Source organism: Nerophis ophidion, linkage group LG10 (genome assembly GCF_033978795.1).
Source record: "Nerophis ophidion isolate RoL-2023_Sa linkage group LG10, RoL_Noph_v1.0, whole genome shotgun sequence".
In the NCBI taxonomy this organism is placed as follows: Eukaryota; Metazoa; Chordata; class Actinopteri; order Syngnathiformes; family Syngnathidae; genus Nerophis; species Nerophis ophidion.
This window is the reverse complement of record NC_084620.1, coordinates 45,564,897-45,584,793: the sequence shown is the minus strand read 5'-3', so window position 1 is coordinate 45,584,793 and position 19,897 is coordinate 45,564,897. Positions and strand designations below refer to the sequence as shown.

General features: G+C 38.7%; 1 protein-coding gene across 2 annotated transcripts in view; it reads left to right on the top strand.

Annotated features, from left to right (window-relative positions):
* The window catches only part of gal3st4 (galactose-3-O-sulfotransferase 4), a 107,453-nt gene that overhangs the window by 58,681 nt on the left and 28,875 nt on the right, over positions 1–19,897 (top strand). For both annotated transcript variants that reach the window (XM_061913910.1, XM_061913911.1), the window contains exon 2: positions 16,629–16,745. In XM_061913910.1, the coding sequence (XP_061769894.1) occupies positions 16,629–16,745 (117 nt within the window). The remainder of the gene's footprint in view (positions 1–16,628; positions 16,746–19,897) is intronic.

Sequence of the window (19,897 nt, the reverse complement as noted above, 5' to 3'; positions counted from 1 at the left end):
TGATGTATTTTTTACAGACATGTTTACGTCAAGTAACATCACATGGTTCCATTTGCACCTTTCAACAAATCTGAAAAGGAATATTAAGAAGTAAAACTTATATTTAATCCTACCTCTTCTCCGAGCACACGGTGACTGTACATACGGGTCGAAAAATGTTGACCTAATTCAGCATTTCTCAAAGTCTGGGGAATAGAGACATGACAGGTGGGGCGCGAGGAAAGGGAGGAAATTTTTGATTTTTGATTTTTTTTTACTATGCTTTCATTTTCTATACACACTGTAAATCACTTTGTGATTCTGTCTGTGAAATCCGCCGTATAAATAAATGTAAATTACTTATTTTTCCTGTAGGCTTTAAATTTCTCGGCAGGAGCGAAAGTTTGACAGACATAGCAACAGTAACTTTTGCAGGCAGGGCTAAGAGGAACAAACTTTCGCGCGGATGGGTAGCAGGCTAATGTGCGGACCACAATTACACAAAATGGATACATTTGCAACTCGCACCTCAAAGGTCTGCGGAGAAACAAAAATATGACGGGTCTAATCAACCAAAAAGTCAACCTAAAAGAAAATATGGCGAAGGGTATCTTGCTCTTGGATTCACGGCAGCGGAGGTGGGGACAGAGGAGAGACCCCTGTGTGTTCTTTGTCCAAAACGGCTAGCAGCAGACAGCCTGAGACCCAACAAAGCAAAGAGACAACTCGAGACCACACATGATGTCCAATAAATTGTTTTGTTGGGGGGATGGGGGTAGGTGGGCCTTGAGTCTAAAGTGCTGATGACAGAAAAAAAAAAAGTTTGAGAAGCCCTGACCTAATTGTACGGATCTCACTTTAAACGGCAAACCGATCATTTAAATGTTTTCACTTTGAATATGAAACGAGGAGTAAAATGTACAATGTACAATATTATCAATTATTTCACAAGGACATGTTTTAAGGATATTGTACAGTATCATTAAATCTAAAATGAATGTGATCACTTTCAGGATCATTTTATTTTTAGCCAGTAAACAACTGTTATGTACTTTTGAATCGGGTTTTCCCCTTTAAATAACAAAAATTATAGAATTTTACAATATTCATTATTATTAAATATTAAATGTGCCAACGAATGTTGTCCGTCTATCTATGTTGACCCTGCAATGAGGGGGCGACTTGTCCAGGGTGTACACCTCCTTCCACCCGATTGTAGCTGAGATAGGCGCCAGCGACCCCCACGTCCTCAAAAGGGAATAAGTGGTAGAAAACGAATGTAGGTTCCTACTGTGGAAAGTTCAGTAATACAGAATCATTGTGGCATTATCGTGTCAGTTGGACGCTATATGCGCTAGTCCTCATGGTAAATGTGGTTTTCCTTTTGGGAAAACGCCATCGCTTTGGTTCACTGGTGCGGCCAATATAAACCAAAACTGAAAATTCTTAAGTGGGGCTTTAAGTAGAGTTTATAAATCTTGTATCTGTGCCACATATAGCCTTATTTCAGTGTCAACAGTCTCCAGCTTACTTGCTACACATGTTTTGGCTCTGCCCATCCCTGTGCAGTTATTGGACCGACATTTTTAATACTTTGTCTCTTGTTGTAATTACCTACTAGGCCTTCTTTGCCTTTATTTGATGTTGTATCTTTATGTTAGCAATTGGGACTTTTTGAATGAAATTGTCTGTGGCTCCATGTTAACGAAGTTGCCTGTACTATTTGACTGATGCATTTTATTGATTGATTTATTATTTTTCTTTCTTTTTCGTTTTGTCTCCTCAGAAAAAAAATTTGGTAACTTTGTTTGTTTTATAACTTGTGCCAGGATAGCAGTAATTGCACAAAGGCATTCTTCTTCTTTTAGTTTTCTGACAGCACGTAGGCGTTCGCATCAACTTTCGTCTTTTTAACAAATGGGTAAAGGGGGAATGATGTATGCCGTAAAACTAGTTGGCACATTTAATATTTAATAATAATGAATATTGTAAAATTCTATAATTTTTGTTATTTAAAGGGGAAAACCCGATTCAAAAGTACATAACAGTTGTTTACTGGCTAAAAATAAAATGATCCTGAAAGTGATCACATTCATTTTAGATTTAATGATACTGTACAATATCCTTAAAACATGTCCTTGTGAAATAATTGATAATATTGTACATTGTACATTTTACTCCTCGTTTCATATTCAAAGTGAAAACATTTAAATGATCGGTTTGCCGTTTAAAGTGAGATCCGTACAATTAGGTCAGGGCTTCTCAAACTTTTTTTTTTTCTGTCATCAGCACTTTAGACTCAAGGCCCACCTACCCCCATCCCCCCAACAAAACAATTTATTGGACATCATGTGTGGTCTCGAGTTGTCTCTTTGCTTTGTTGGGTCTCAGGCTGTCTGCTGCTAGCCGTTTTAGACAAAGAACACACAGGGGTCTCTCCTCTGCCCCCACCTCCGCTGCCGTGAATCCAAGAGCAAGATACCCTTCGCCATATTTTCTTTTAGGTTGACTTTTTGGTTGATTAGACCCGTCATATTTTTGTTTCTCCGCAGACCTTTGAGGTGCGAGTTGCAAATGTATCCATTTTGTGTAATTGTGGTCCGCACATTAGCCTGCTACCCATCCGCGCGAAAGTTTGTTCCTCTTAGCCCTGCCTGCAAAAGTTACTGTTGCTATGTCTGTCAAACTTTCGCTCCTGCCGAGAAATTTAAAGCCTACAGGAAAAATAAGTAATTTACATTTATTTATACGGCGGATTTCACAGACAGAATCACAAAGTGATTTACAGTGTGTATAGAAAATGAAAGCATAGTAAAAAAAAATCAAAAATCAAAAATTTCCTCCCTTTCCTCGCGCCCCACCTGTCATGTCTCTATTCCCCAGACTTTGAGAAATGCTGAATTAGGTCAACATTTTTCGACCCGTATGTACAGTCACCGTGTGCTCGGAGAAGAGGTAGGATTAAATATAAGTTTTACTTCTTAATATTCCTTTTCAGATTTGTTGAAAGGTGCAAATGGAACCATGTGATGTTACTTGACGTAAACATGTCTGTAACAAATACATCAAAACCATAGCCGCGTGTGTAATGACTAACATTTACATAACATTTTGTAGATGGCATTGCATGTCTTGACTTGTTCTATTCTGTCTTTTGAACGTACAAGTCAATGTCTTGTTTTTAGTGTGAGGTTTAACTGTTGTGTTTATTTTGTGTCAATGTGAAGTTTTTTGTACCTGAAAATCAGATATCCCGGCCCCCCAGACACATTTTTTCCTCTATATCTGCTCCCCAGGTCACAATAATTGCCGAGTGTGAACGTGTGTGAACGTGTGTGACCGTGTGTGACCGTGTGTCTTGGCTACCACTCTTTACCGCATCTCTCCATGAACCCCGAAAAAAACATCCGACCAGGAGCGTTGGGTTGCAGTGCATTGTGGGTAGGCGAGTCTTGTACATGATCATGTTCTGTCGGTTCATTTGCAAAATAAACCAGAGAGCACAACTCAGCTTTGATACAAAATGAAAGTAAAAATAAGACTGAGAAGATCAAAATAATTGTCAAAGCAGCATCAAAGTTGTTGAAAGAACTATCTTGGTACCGGGTGCAAGCTGTACTACGGAGAGTAGACGTGACGGAGTCATGTTACCACATTCCAACACCCTGTTAATGGTCCGGTGGAATGCCAGAAGTTTGATAGCAACCGAACATGAATTAAAGGGATATATTAAAAATATGAAAACTAAACCACGTATAATTTGTATTCAAGAAACAGGGCTGAAGCCAAAATTAAACTTTATAATAAAAGGATATATAACGATTCGTAAAGATAGGAATGAAGGGTAAAGAGGATGATGTGCCACATTTATCAAAGAAGATGTAGTCACGGGTAAAGAAACAGCAGAACCTTTAGCAAAAACATTTGTTAAAGTGCACGGTAATGATAATTTGAGAAATGTGGAAAAACAAAAGAGAGAAAAAACAATGAGTTTAAATATTGGGGAAATGATGGAAGACAACGTTAATAGCTTTACCAACACTATGGATATGACATTTTCTTTGAATGAAATGGTTCGAATTTTGAAAAAGGTTAAAAATACGTCACCGGGGAAAGACCTAGCGGGTTATCAAATGATCAAAAACTTAGGTGGCATCGTCAAAGAAGTGGTCTTGAAATGATATGACAGGATATATGAAGAAGGAGAATGACCGGCAGAGGGGAAAATTAGCGGTAACAATTCCAATATGCAAGTCAGGGTAAGACCCGGAAGAGGCAGGAAATTATAAATTTGGGTAAAAGTAATGGAAAAAAAAAAGATTAATGAAAGACTAGTATATTATTTAGAGTCAAAAGAAATAATCAAAAAACTAACAAAGTGGTAAATAATGTTCAAGACTGGGGAACGGCTTGAGGTTTAAGATTCTCTGTTGGAAAGACAAAAGTCATACATTTTACAAAGACAAAAGTACCAAACAAGCTCCAAATAAAAACTCTAAGGTGAAAATATAGAAGAGGTACAAGTATTTAAATATTTAGGAATATGGTTTGATAAAAATATGAACTAGTCAACCCACATCAGCAAAATAGATTTGATTAGATTAGATTAGATAGTACTTTATTTATTCCTTCAGGAGTGTTCCTTCCGGAAAATAAAAAAATAGGGGAAAAAGTAAAAAGGTGTTAAATATAATGAGGTCTTTGAGGGGTAATGATTGGGGGGCTGATAGGTTAACGTTGAAAACAATACATGTATATATTTATAACTTTAATTCCATCTGTTATTGATTACGGATGCATTATTTACCAATCTGCTTCAAAAACATGACTTGGGAAAATAGACCGGATCCAGTCACAGGCTTTAAGGTTATGTTGTGGAGCTACTACATCAACCCTAGTGGCAGTATTACAAGTAAAAATGAACGAAAAACCTTTGGACAAGAGGAGAGATCAACTCTCAGCAGTTTATCGGGCAACTTTAAAAGGATCCAAGCAAGGATATCCGACTTGTCCAGTGTTACCAATCTGCCAAGAAAAAGAGAAAACAAAAAAGAATAGTTTTGGGTGGATTATAGGAGACATATGTAATAAAGTTAAAATTGACAATATTAAAGTTAGTCCTACAGTACCAATGCCTGCAATACCACCGTGGATGTTTGATAACCCAAAAGAAAACATGCAATTACTAAAGAATAGAAATTTAAATAGTTACCGGATAGAAAAATGGATTGAGATATGATATATACGGATGCATCAAAAACTATATAAAAAAAAATAAAGGTAAGAGCTGTAGCAGTTATCCCACAAGGAAACATAGTATTAAATAAAATAATCAGTGATAAACTATCTGTTTTTACGGGGGAATTGGTAGCAATTTATATGGCAGTTAACTGGATAGAGGAAAACAAAGCAAGGAAAGTAGTTGTGTGCTCGCAGTCCAACAGTGCATTGATGAGCATAAAAAACATAGCATCAGAAACAAGACAAGATTTAGTTTATGAAATAGTTCAGGCAATCTATAGAATAAATAAAGCGGGAGGTGTGGTAACATTTCTTTGGGTTCCTTGGAAGATATTGTAGGATGGAATTCACAACACATAGGATATAAAGCATTATACACGTATTTAAAAAACATTGGGTTAAATAAAAGAATATAGAGTAGGGATCCATCTTGATCCACACTCCATTTCAACCAGAAGGTTGCTTGGCGGAAACAACCGCCCACCTCCGGAATCAGTCCCCGCCCATTCCCCTTAGGCGCGAAATTCATTTGAGCGAAAGACATTGGAATGAGAGGAGCTCTTTAAAGCTCCTGAGAATCTTAAAAAAGCTTACAGAAAACGAGAAAAACTTACAGCGGGTGCCTGTTGGACATTCACCGTCGTTTTCGATGATTTCCCCTCGGAGCAAGGATTCGATGTCTGGAGTCTTTGGCACAATCAAGCCTTCTCCTCTGCCTGGAACGGCCGTTGACGGACCCGCCAGCTTTAAGGGAGACCAGCGAGCCGGAGATGTAAGTAAATATATGTATATATGTATCGTATACCGCATGTTTTTTTTCTTGTAAAATGAGAATCATTTGACTCACCAGACTGCGATTGTGTTAAAACGATCGCGTTAGGATCTTACGGCAAATCCTCTATAAAACAAAATAATGAATACACACAATATTAAATAATTCGAAGGTTTAAACACACCTCGATAATCATCTTCCAACTTTGTAAGACTGTTTAAGCAAAGTTCATCGTCTTTCACTTCGTCGTCATCGGCTGGTAAAAAAAAAGTATTACAACGTCGTACAAGTGCAATGCTTTTAACGTTTAAATGCTTAAATGGAGTTAAACCAATGTCTAATAACATGGTAAAGCAGAGGTAATGGTGTGTGTGTGTGTGTGTGTGTGTGTGTGTGTGCGTGTGTGTGTGTATGTGTGTGTGTGTGTGTGTGTGTGTGCGTGCGTGTGTGTGTGTGTGCGTGCGTGTCCTGTTGATTCAAACGGTCATAAACATTTAAACTGTCAGATGGGAAGTCAGTAAAAACTGAACCCTCCTTTTGTCCCCCAAACTGACCTGTTGATTCAAACGACCGTAAAGACCAGTTGCTACGTGACACTGTGTTCTGCGATAGTTTTTTCCATCTGTTTAAATATGTTTTCGTGAGGTACGGAAGTTGTTTCAGTGCGTACGAATGTGTGTGTGTGTGTGTGTGTGTGTGTGTGTGTGTGTGTGTGTGTGTGTGTGTGTGTGTGTGTGTGTGTGTGTGTGTGTGTGTGTGTGTGTGTGTGTGTGTGTGTGTGTGTGTGTGTGTGTGTGTGCGTGTGTGTGTGTGTGTGTGTGTGTGCGTGTGTGTGTGTGTGTGTGTGTGCGTGTGTGTGTGCGTGTCCACCAAAAACTTCCCAATCCACGGTAGATAACGATGAAAATATCGAGAAAGGGCTTCCGTCTCTTCTTTCTTTTAGCTGAAAACTGAATAAGATTTAGAAACACTCGACTTTTTTGCGGAGCGTCAATGTAAGTTTTATTATTTTTATCAATCGAAACAGGCGTTTCACTAATCATGACCGAATCGAACAAAGTCTTTACGCTAACGTATAAAGCTCCAAATAATGACTAAGACAATGTCTAATAACATGGTAATAACAGTGCGTACGAATGTGTGTGTGTGTGTGTGTGTGTGTGCGTGTGTGTGTGTGTGTGTGTGTGTGTGTGTGTGTGTGTGTGTGTGTGTGTGTGTGTGTGTGTGAAGTGCGTGCGTGTCCACATCTCCACACGTAACATTCCCAGCCATCAATACATCGAAATCTGGAAGTTGTTTCAAACGATCGTAAACATTTAAACTATCAAATATATGGTCACATGCTGCTCAGATGACATTGCTTTCTTAAAAAAACTGATCCCTCCTCTGTTCCCTGTCAGGTCTTAACTCCACCCTCTTCCTGGTTTAACCACTCCCACCGCAGGTCTTAACTCTGCCCTCTTTCTGTTTAAAACTCCACCCTCTTCCTGGTTTAACCACTCCCACCACAGGTCTTAACTCCACCCTCTTCCGGGTAAGCCACACCCACTTGACCTTGACATTTGAACCTGACATTTGAACCTGACCTTTAACCTTGACCTTTAACCTTGACCCCCTCATAAATCATTAACCTTTGAACTTGACCCCTCATAAATCATTGACCTTTGACCTTGAGGGTCATAAATCATTGTTTTATGGGGGGTCATAAATCACTTTTGACTAAAGGTAGGGACTTAAATTCTCTTATTGTTATTCCCACTGTTTTTATTCTTTTTGTAATATTTCTCTATTTTGTTTCCTTTTTAAACCCCCATTATTTACTTTTTACTTTTTATTTATTTTTTTTTTTTTAATTGATCTCAACTCAGTACACTGCTGCTGGAATTTTAATTTTCCTGAAGGAACTCTCCTGAAGGAATCAATAAAGTACTATCTATATTCCGTACAATTGACCACTAAATGGTAACACCCGAATAAGTTTTTCAACTTGTTTAAGTCGGGTTCCACGTTAATCAATTCATGGTACAAATATATACCATCACCATTATTTAGTCATTACACAGGTTAATCATCAGAGTATATACATTGAACAGCATATTGCTGTTGTCTGCTGAATATCTTCCCACTTGGAGCCAAACCACCGCCAGATGATGGACCCTCTGCTCTTTATTTTGGGCGTTTATTGTTCTTCATCCATTTGTGATAAGTTTCGCACCATCTCTCTCTCTCTCTGGTCGGCGAAAGCTATGACGCTAGACTAGCGAGAGTATGTGACGTATGTAAGAAGGTGGGCTTGTTTTACATATCTGTCAGAATGAGAGATGAGGAGTGAAACGCCTGTTGTGTAAAGCCTGCAGCTAAAAGCAACTCAACCTGCTCTCGGCGAGAGCGTGTGACGCTACATGCGCTACAGTATGTGATGTATGTAAGAAGGCGGGGTTGTTTTACGTCTCTGTGAGAAGGACAGACGAGAAGGAGTGAGACACGCCAGTAATGTAATGCATGCAGCTTAAAGCAACGGTGTGAGAACATATAATCGAATATTACGATATAGTCATTTTCTATATCGCACAGAGACAAACCTGCAATATATTGTATATATCGATTAATCGCCCAGCCCTAGTCACAATACATCGATAGCTTATTATACTGAGAGGTGTCTATTATCATTTGGGAGAGTCCGCTGCCTAACCTGTTAACACCTATCTGCTCACCCCACGTTACATGGGTTCTGAATTAACAGCCAATCAGCAGTGCGTATTCAGAGCGCATGTAACAACATGCGCTCTGAATACGCCCTTCTGATTGGCTGTTACCGCTCTGCGTGTAACCAATCAGATGGTTATGTGGTTGGGACAATGCTGGGTGCTGCATAGACATACTGACAGAGGCAGACGCAGAACTAAGCAGAGCAGTTTAAGGGTTTTTATTTATTTATTTTTTTAAGACTTTAATTTAGGCGGTGGCTCTTTGTTGTTAAAGGGGAAAATTATCACCAAACCTATGCAAGCGTCAATATATACCTTGATGTTGCAGAAAAAAGACCATGTATTTTTTTAACCGATTTCCGAACTCTAAATGGCTGAATTTTAGCAAATTCAACGCCTTTCTGTTTATCGGTCTTTTAGCGATGACGTCAGAACGTGATGTCACCGAGGTAATACACCCGCCATTTTCATTTTCAAAACATTACAAACACCGGGTCTCAGCTCTGTTATTTTCTGTTTTTTTTGACTATTTTTTGGAACCTTGGAGACATCATGCTTCGTCGGTGTGTTGTCGGAGGATGTAACAACACTAACAGGGAGGGATTCAAGTTGCACCACTGGCAAGAAATCTGCCGCCAGACCCCCATTGAATTTGCCAGAGTGTCTTCACATTTTACCGGCGATGCTAAGGCAGACATGGCACAGAGATGTATGGATAACCTGCAGATGCATTTGCAACGATTAAGTCAACGAAATCACAAAGTGAGTTTTGTTGATGTTGTTGACTTATGTGCTAATCAGACATACTTGGTCACGGCCTGACTGCCAGCTAATCGATGCTAACATGCTATTTACGCTAGCTGTATGTACATTTGAAACTAGATACCCACACTTTAATGCGAAACAAACACTCACCAATCGACGGATTTAAGTTGCTCCAGTGTCACAAGATGCGAAAGTCCTGATCGTTTGGTCCGCACATTTTACCGGCGATGCTAATAAGGCAGCCAAGCTATGGGCCACTTCATTAGGTATGCCCATGCTACGGCCGAATAGAGTTAATAGCTATTCGCTCAATAGCTTCAATTTCTTCTTCAATTTCGTTTTTGCTATCTGCCTCCATACTCCGACCATCTGTTTCAATACATGCGTAATCTGTTGAATTGCTTAAACCGCTGAAATCCGAGTCTGAATCCGAGCTAATGTCGCTATATCTTGGTGTGGTAACCGCCATGTTGTTTGTATTGGCAGCCCTGCATGACGTCACAGGGAAATGGACAGTTGCATCGCAAATAGCGAAAATCAAGAACTTTAAAAGTTTTTTTTAAGGATATTCCGGGAGGTGTAAAATTTTGAAAAAAAACTTCTAAAAATAAAACAAGCCACTGGGAACTGATTTTTATTGTTTTTAATCCTTTTGAAATTGTGATAATGTTCCCCTTTCAGGCGGCCGCCTTAGTACATAACTCCAAATGTGTTCATTCATAGTTTTGATGCTTCAGTGACAATCTACAATCTAAATAGTCATGAAAATAAAGAAAACGCATCGAATGAGGAGAAGGTGTGTCCAAACTTTCGATCCGTATTGTATATATTACTTATATAAAACTGGTTTTGTTACAATTCTACCCAAACATTTAATAAAGTCAAATACAAATAAGGCAACAAGAGAAGTATCCAATATTTCTACTTTCTTAAGTAAATCAGTACAGGACAGATTGAAAAAAATATATATATTTTTGATTACCGTTTTTTTCGGACTATAAGTCGCAATTTTTTAATAGTTTGGCCAGGGGTGCGACTTATACTCAGAGCGACCTATGTGTGAAATTATTAACACTTTACCATACAATATCAAATAATATTATTTAGCTCATTCACGTTAGAGACTAAACGTAAAAGATTTCATGGGATTTAGCGATTAGGAGTGACAGATTGTTTGGTAAACGTATAGCATGTTATATTATGTTATGTTATAGTTATTTGAATGACTCTTACCATAATATGTTACGTTAACATACCAGGCACCTTCTCAGTTGGTTATTTATGCATCCTATAACGTACACTTATTCAGCCTGTTTTTCACTATTTTATATATATTTTAAATTGCCTTTCAAATGTCTTGTTGGTGGTGTGTTTTATCAAATAAATTTACCCAAAAAATGCGACTTATACCCCAGTGCGACTCATATATGTTTGTTTTTTTTCCTTCTTTATTATGCATTTTCGGCAGGTGCGACTTATGCTCCGGAGCGACTTATACTCCGAAAAATACGGTATTTTGAATTGATTAAGAATCGTTCCAAAAAGGAATGGTGATTGATCAGAAAATCAACTTTTTTGACACCCTTAGTCAAAGGCAATATAAGTTTGACGTTGGTAGATAAGATTTGGCAAAGAGTCAGCTCTGCTGCTCGTCCCACACATGTTCCTTTCAAAATGAAAGATTAAAAAGCAGGCTTTCGAACGATATAAGATTTATTGCAACAAAGACGTAATCGACCAACTATAAATAACGTTGCTTTTGGTTTTTGTGTCAAAATGTCAGATTTTTTGAGGAAAAAGTCTGATGCTTTAAAAAAAAAAAAAGGAGCAAACGAGAACGTATGAGATGAGAAAAGTTAGGATTTTCCCAAAAAAATGTTGCAAAGACATTAGGAAACATTGTAATGGTGCAGTAATCAAATTGTTCAAGGGAAAAGTCAGATTTTTGCAAAAAAAAACAAAAAAAAATCAAAGAAGCAAAATATTTGTAGTGTAATGTGTTTATTTCAGGAAAAAAGTTGCAAACAATATTAAAAAAAATAGTTACATGAGTGTGTTCAGGGTTTCCCCTAGATTGCGGTGGGGGCGTGGTTAGGGGCATGGTCGGCATTATACCATTGTATAATTTGCTATGATTTTTTTTTTTTTATGTCTCAAAAAATGTATGCATTCATTTAAAAAACAAATATGTGTTATTAGTATGAATAATAGTATTAACATATATTGTTGTATTACATAGTTTTGCTATATGTTCAATTGTTGAAAAATGTACTTTGTTGAGATTTTTTCAAGTTTATAGAGACTTTTAGTGACTTTTTGTTTAGCAACCGGTCTAGCAGTATTATTGGAGACTGTATCTTTTTGGAGATTACTACTTCTGACCCTCGATGTCGGCGACGAAAAGCAAGCTGGAGCGAGCATGACGGCACATTTGCTTTGCGCTGCTGCTCCAGTTGGACTTTCTCTCCCTGAAAGCCGTCGCTGTCCACCTAATATTTCCACATTTTGTATATCTGCAATATATATTAAAGTTACGTCCACATCGCAGACAAGCTGACTCAGCTTTAGACCCGGGGTGTCAAACTCAAATACAGAGTGGGCCAAAATTTAAAACCGGACAAAGCCGCGGGCCTAGGTTGAACAAATTATTAATAGGGACCCAAACAAGTTTTGCGTTGAATATTGAACAAGCAAGGCTTATATAACTTTATAGTGACATACAACATCGAGTGTCAAATAATAATAATAATAATAACAATTTAAAAATATCAATGTCATATCAAACAAAATTTAAATAAAAATCTTGTGCCTCTTTTCTATTTGCAGCCTTTGGAGGTACATATCAAAAATAAACTTTTTCCACAGGCTCATAATAAATTTGAAAATAAGAATGATTTAAACAATCAAGCTTTGAAGTAGCAAGAGAAAGTGCATGAATAAAACGTTAACTATTGCTCAGTTTTCTACACTGATTTGCTTTAACACTGAATATGGAACAAGCAACGCTTACACAACTTAATCATGCAAAAGCAACCATCAAAACACAAACGAAAAATCATCAACGGTACATTAAATAAAAAATTAAAAAATAATGCCTCTTTTCCATTTACAGCCCTCTGAGGTAAATATCAACATTAACGTTTTCACAGGCTAATAAATTTGAAAATAAAATAACAATGAGGTGGGCGGGGTCGGGGGGTAGGGTGTGTATATTGTAGTGTCCCGGGAGAGTTAGTCCTGCAAGGGGTTCTGGGTATTCGTTCTATACGTTGTGTTCGGTGCGGATGTGTCTGTCATTCTTGTTTGGTGTGGGTTCACAGTGTGGCGCATATTGGTAACAGTGTTAAAGTTGTTTATACAGCCACCCTCAATGTGACCTGTATGGCTGTTGACCAAGTATGCGTTGCATTCAATTATGTGTGTGTAAAAGCTGCATATACTACGTGGCTGTGCCGGCACGCAGTTTGTATGGAGGAAAAGCGGACGTGACGACAGGTTGTAGAGGACGCTTAAGGCAGTGCCTTTAACGCACGCCACCAATATTGTTGTCCAAGTGGAAATCGGGAGAAATTTGGGAGAATGATTGCCCCGGGAGATTTTCTGGAGGGGCACTGAACTTCAGGAGTCTCCCGGGAAGTATTAGCGGTGAATGCGGTGTTACAGTGGCACGGCTGCTGTATGATACCGGCGGGCCAGTTCTAATGTTAATTTGATATTGCCTCAAGGGCCAAATCAAATTACACGCCGGGCCAATTTTGGCCCGCGGGCCAGAGTTTGACACCCATGCTTTAGACAATCGTGTGACAACATCTGATTTCAGCAGCGCTGTTTTTGGTGTTCAAAGTCTTTTTTTCAGCGGCCAAATTTTCGGTGCATCGCTCGTCAATAGTGTGCAAATGATAGGCTATTTATACATTCATATTGTACCGACCTGTAGGCGGTAATGTCTCATGTTCATGTTGTTTTGATTTGTTGTTAATTCTTCCCAAGATCGCAAACACCCATGCCTGGAAGGGGTTGGCGTTGAATGAGGAAGAGTTGTTGTGGGTCTGAGGCAGCACAGAGACCAAAATGTTTGCATGGGAGGTAAAACCTGTTGGAATTGGGCCAGTTGTTAGCATAAGATTGGCAATAAAAGTTAAGAGTAGTGTCAGACTTTTGACTTCTTCTGGAGGCTAGAATACATTATAATACAATAATCCATATTCAAGTAAAAAGTCTTTATTTTCCAGATACGGCGGCTATAATTTTGCTGCAGTGGTGTGCCACCATTAGTTACAATCAAGGGAAACCCATATGAGAGTAAAGCGGTAACGTTTAAGTAAAACGTCTGTTTTTTTCCAGAAATAGTCTGATGCTTTAAAAAAAGATGAGCCATAATAAAGATCTGTTAAGAGAAAAAAGTCACAGTTAGAAAAAAATATTTAAACACTATGTTCCAAAGATAATGAATGAGTAAAAAGCAGACAGACTAAAGAAAATATTATAAATACGCATAACTTACAGCAAAGCATATCCAGTAAATTAGACCTCAAAGAAGTGTTTTAAATGTCCTCATAATTGGCATTTAAATGATGATTGAAGAGACCCCCGTATTTATTTAACAAATATTGTTCGTCCGATAATGGCTTATTTGCCGATATTGTCCAACTCTTAATTACCGATTCCGATATCAACCTATACCGTGGAATTAACACATTATTATGCATAATTTTGCTGTGATACCCTGCTCGACCCATTAAACAATGTAACAAGGTTTTCCAAAATAAATCAACTCCAGTTATGGAAAAAAATGCTAACATGGCACTGCCATATTTATTATTGAAGTCACAAAGTGCATTATTTTTTTTTAACACGCCGGAAAAAAGCAGCTTGGAATTTGGGACATGCTCTCCCTGAGAGAGCATGAGGAGGTTGAGGTGGGCGGGGTTGAGGTGGTGGGGGGTGTGTATTGTAGTGTCCCGGAAGAGTTACTGCAGCAAGGGTTTCTGGGTATTTGTTCTGTTGTGTATATGTTGTGTTACTGTGCGGATGTTCTCCCGAAATGTGTTTGTCATTCTTGTTTGGTGTGGGTTAACAGTGTGGCACATATTTGTAACAGTGTGATAGTTGTTTATACGGCCACCCTCAGTGTGACCTGTATGACTGTTGACCAAGTATGCTTGCATTCACTTGTTTTTTAAAAGCCGTAGATATTATGTGATTGGGCAGGCATGCATAGGCTGTGCCTTTTAAGGTTTATTGGCGCTCTGTACTTCTCCTTACATCCGTGTACCACTCCGTATAGCGGCGTTTTAAAAAGTCATAAATTTAACTTTTTGAAACAGATACCGATAATTTCTGATATCACATTTTAAAGCATTTATAGGCCGATAATATTGGCAGTGTGATATTATCTCTAATTCAAATATATAGTTAGATGTAAATATTAATTATTAACTTGGTTTAGCGCTCTGAATGGTGTTTTGATGCTGTTCCTCTTTGACTTGAAGGTTATCAGCCTGACCTGACAAGCTGTTGAGCTTTGTTAGGGTTAGGGCTAGGGTTAGGGTTAACCCAACCCCAACCCCGCCCCCCTCAACCAACAAGGAGGGGGGGGTTGGTTGCGCGTGTATAATATATCCAAGAGTCACGGATGCACGGCATTATGGGTAATCCCTATGCTGCGTTTATTATGTGACACAGAGCCGATACTTTCCAGAAATGTGTTTGTTGTTCTTATTTGGTTGGGGTTCACAGAGTGTGGCGCATATTATTAGTAAGAGTGTTAAAATTGTTTTATATCACAACCATTAGTGTGATCTGTATGGCTGTGGAACAAGACCCCTGGTTTACACACACAAGGCAAACAAAACCTCCTCTGCCATTTTGAAAATAACGGCAAGTGAAGCGTCACTTGTAACGTCACGAATTTGACCCGGCGGCAAAAGTAAGCATGCGTTATTAATTTGGTGAGTGAGTTTTGCCCGGCAGAAATTCAAGGCCGGCGCATATTACTTGAAAAAAGAAAAAAAAGAAAAAAGGAAACCGAAGAGGAATTGTAAAAACAAGACATGCCCGGAAATACGGTAATTACACAGTATTCTGGACATCTGTGTTGCTAAATCTTTTACAATTTGTTCAATTAATAATGGAGAAATCAAAGTAGAAAGATGGAGGTTGTAATCTTTTAGCCTTTAGCCACACAAACACAGTCGGTGTTTCCTTGTTTAAAATTCCCAAAGATGAAGCTTTCCTATGGATCAGAGCGGTCAAGTGAACATGGATCCCGACCAAATGTCAACTGGCAGTTTTCGGTGAGGAAATTGTGGTAATAAGTCAGCTCTTACCAGAGACATCAGCGGAGCTTCCGTCTTGCTGCTGCTGCATGACTTCCCTCAGAGATTCTGGCGTCAACACACCCGTGGCCACACCCCTTCGACTTTCAGGTACTTTATAATCTCACTAAAAGACTAGTAACACAATAGGCTGATAAGGGATTTTCCAAAATTATCCTAGTAAATGTGTCTAACAACATCTGAATCGCTCTCTCTGCCCTCGCCTTTTTTATTTATTTTTTTGTCTAGTCCTCCACTCTAAATTTCCTCATCCACGAATCTTTCATCCTCGTTCAAATTAATGGGGAAATTGTCGCTTTCTTGGTTCGAATAGCTGTAGCTGCTGCTGGCTATGATTGTAAACAATGTGAGGAGCCCTACAACCCGTGATGCACATCGTCTGCTACTTCCGGTAAAGACAAGGCATTAGCGACCAAAAGGTACGAACTTTGTCGATGTGTTTGGTGCAGCTGGACCAAACCAAGAAGGGATAGGATGAAGAAAAAAGGAAACCGAAGAGGAATTGTAAAAACAAGACATAGGATATAACAGAGACAAAACAAACACACTACATCAGAATATAGCTACGAATCACAATAAGAAATTAGCGAAAGTAGGCGGACTAAAGTCCTGAAAGCCTAACAAGTCGGGTCAGGTCGCTTGATGTGGTTGGATTTCATTGAAACTTCTATTAGTAGATTGCACAATACAGTACATATTCCGTACAATTGACCACTAAATGGTAACACCTGAATAAGTGTTTCAACTTGTTTAAGTCGGGTCCCACGTTAATCAATTCATGGTATGCTTTGGATGACCAACTCACGAGGGAAATCTTCTCCCCAGGATGTTGCGATGGCTGGTGTGTGGTCGTGTGGGTCCTGTGTGGATGTGGAAGGCGTTGTTCGTCTTCGGTGCCATCGCCTTCGCTGGCCAACTGCTGGGAATCATCTTCAGCAAGAGGTAAAACAACGACATTCTTTTTGTTATATGCTGTGTCCCTATCAATTCTGATAGTAATGTTTCAACAAATACATCTGTCATGCCTTTTGATCATGTATTGATTGGCTATGTTCTGCTTGGTTTTTGGACTCTTAGTTTCTGTTTACGCTCCATTGTTTCAGTTACCATGTCAACTCATTAGTTTCACCTGCCTCATTTGATTGGACTCACGTACCTGTGTTTATCAAGACTTTATTATTTAAGCTTGTAGTTGCCAGGCAGTCATCACTCCTGCTCACTTCATGTCATAAATACCATTTTCCTGCTCATTCATGCTTGATTCATGCCGCTATGGTCTTGCCACGTAAGTTTTCCTTGTTACTCAAGCCACAGTTTAGTGCGTCGTTTAGTTCATGTTTTTCATGTCCTAAGTTGTTTTTGCCTCCACCTTGTGCGCGCCTTTTGTTTGGTACTTTTTGAGTAAAACATTAAATCATGTACTTACCTTCACGGGATATCCAATCCAGTGCTTTAGTATCTCGGAAAAACAATTCACGCAGGAAAGTGCACCATAGTCGGAACATACCCAAACAAAACATGATCAAAATACATGACAGAAAGAAAACTGTACAGTGCTAGGTGCCTCAAAAAGGCCCAAAACATCATAAAGGACCCATCTCACCCTGGACATAAACTTTTTGAACTGATGCCCTTAGGCAGGAGATACAGGACAATAAAATCCCGGACAAACCGATTTAAGAACATTTTTTACCCGAGAGCAATAGTGTCGCTGAACACAAGATAACAATGACTGTGCATGTGAGCTGTATGCTTGGTAGTTTTATGTATTTTAATCTTTTTATCCATGTTCTTATGTTTTTATGTGTTATGGATGAATTTGCACTAAATTAGTTCTGGATACAATTTCGTTGTACAATGTACAATGACAATAAAGATATATTCTATTTTATTCTATTCTATGATCAAAAGACATGACAATCTGCACACCCACTGTTTTTTGTCCGGTAGTTTCCTTTTTTTTACCACAAAGCTTATTGCTAGCCTGCTTAGGAAAGCATAATTATTGCTTTGTTAATCTTTCGAGTGTTTTTAAAATAATGGTGTGGGATTTAAACGGAATACAATGACTTGCAAATCCTTTTCAACCCATATTCAAATGAATGCACTACAAAGACAACATATTTGATATTCAAACTCATAAACTTTATTTTATTTTGCAAAAAATAATTAACTTAGAATTTCATGACTACAACACGTGCCAAAGTAGTTGGGAAAGAGCATTTTCACCACTGTGTTACATCACAATTTCTTTTAACAACACTCAATAAACGTTTGGGAACTGAGGAAAGTAATTGTTGAAGCTTTGAAAGTGGAATTCTTTCCCATTCTTGCTTGATGTACAGCTTAAGTTGTTCAACAGTCCGGGTTCTTGTTGTCATATTTTACGCTTCATGATGCGCCACACATTTTCGATGGGAGACATGTCTTGACTGCAGGCGGGCCAGGAAAGTACCCGCACTCTTTTACTACGAAGCCACGCTGTTGTCACACGTGGCTTGGCATTGTTTTGCTGTAATAAGCAGGGGCGTCCATGATAACGTTGCTTGGATGACAACATATGTTGCTCCAAAACCTGTATGGACCATTCAGCATTAATGGTGCCTTCACAGATGTGTAAGTTACCCATGCCTTGGGCACTAATACACCCCCATACCACCACAGATGCTGGCTTTTGAACTTTGCTCCTCGAACAATCTGAATGGTTATTTTGCTCTTTGTTCCAGATGACACCACGTCCACAGTCCACAGTTTCCAAATATAATTTGAAATGTGGACTCATCAGACCACTTTTCCACTTTGCATCAGTCCATCTTAGATGATCTCGGGCCCAGCGAAGCCGGCGGCGTTCCTGGGTGTTCTTGATAAATGGCTTTCGCTTTGCATAGTAGCGTTTTAACTTGCACTTGCAGATGTAGCGACCAACTGTAGTTACTGACAATGGTTTTATGAAGTGTTTCTGAGCCCATGTGGTGACATCCTTTACACACTGATGTCGGTTTTTGATGCAGTACCTCCTGAGGGATCAAAGGACCGTAATATCATCGCTTACGTGCAGTGACTTCTCCCAATTCTCTGAACATTTTGATGATTTTACGGACCGTGGATGGTAAAATCCCTAAATTCCTTGCAATAGCTCGTTGAGAAATGTTGTTCTAAAACTGTTTGACAATATGCTTACAAAGTGGTGACCTTCACCCCATCCTTGTTTGTGAATTACTTAGCATTTCACGGAAGCTGATTATATACCCAATCAAGGTACCCACCTGTTCCCAATTAGCCTGCACACCTGTGGGATGTTCCAAATAAGTGTTTGATGAGAATTTCTCAACTTTATCAGTATTTATTGCCACCTTTCCCAACTTCTTTGTCACATGTTGCTGGCATCAAATTCTGAAGTTAATGATTATTTGCAACAACAAAAAAATGTTTATCAGTTTTAACATCAAGTATGTTGTCTTTGTAGCATATTCAACTGAATATGGGTTGAAAATGATTTGCAAATCATTGTATTCCGTTTATATTTACATCTAACACAATTTCCCAACTCATATGGAAACGGGTTTTGTAAATTGATGATGTATGGTCATACCATTACCATTTTTCTGGTGGCATTACGACTTTAATCTTGTAACTTTTTGCTCAAAGAAAACTGGAAATATTTTAATTTGCGTGACTTTTTATCAAGACTTTAGGTTGTATGGCAGAATTCCAGCGTTATTCTGGTACTTTGTTTTCACGACACTACGACTTTATACTTCTTCTCAAGGATGGTCTTGCAGTTGGACCCGGGAACAATATACAGCCTTTTCTTTTGTACCGACATTCCTGTTTTCTTTTTTCTTCTAACAAATAACACACAGCCTGTACAAAAAAACACACTTAGCAAAAAAACTACAACAATTACGGAAAAAAACAAATCAACTCATGGCCAGTAATTCCGGGTAGGAGGTCCAGTAAACTTTGAGTTTAAACCTAAAGTCTGATTTGATTTACTCTAAGATGGGAAAACTCTGAGTGACGTGATCCAGAACAGCTGATCTGGATTAGTTGAATCAATGTTTACTGAGTTAAAGGGCTTCTGTACTTTATTT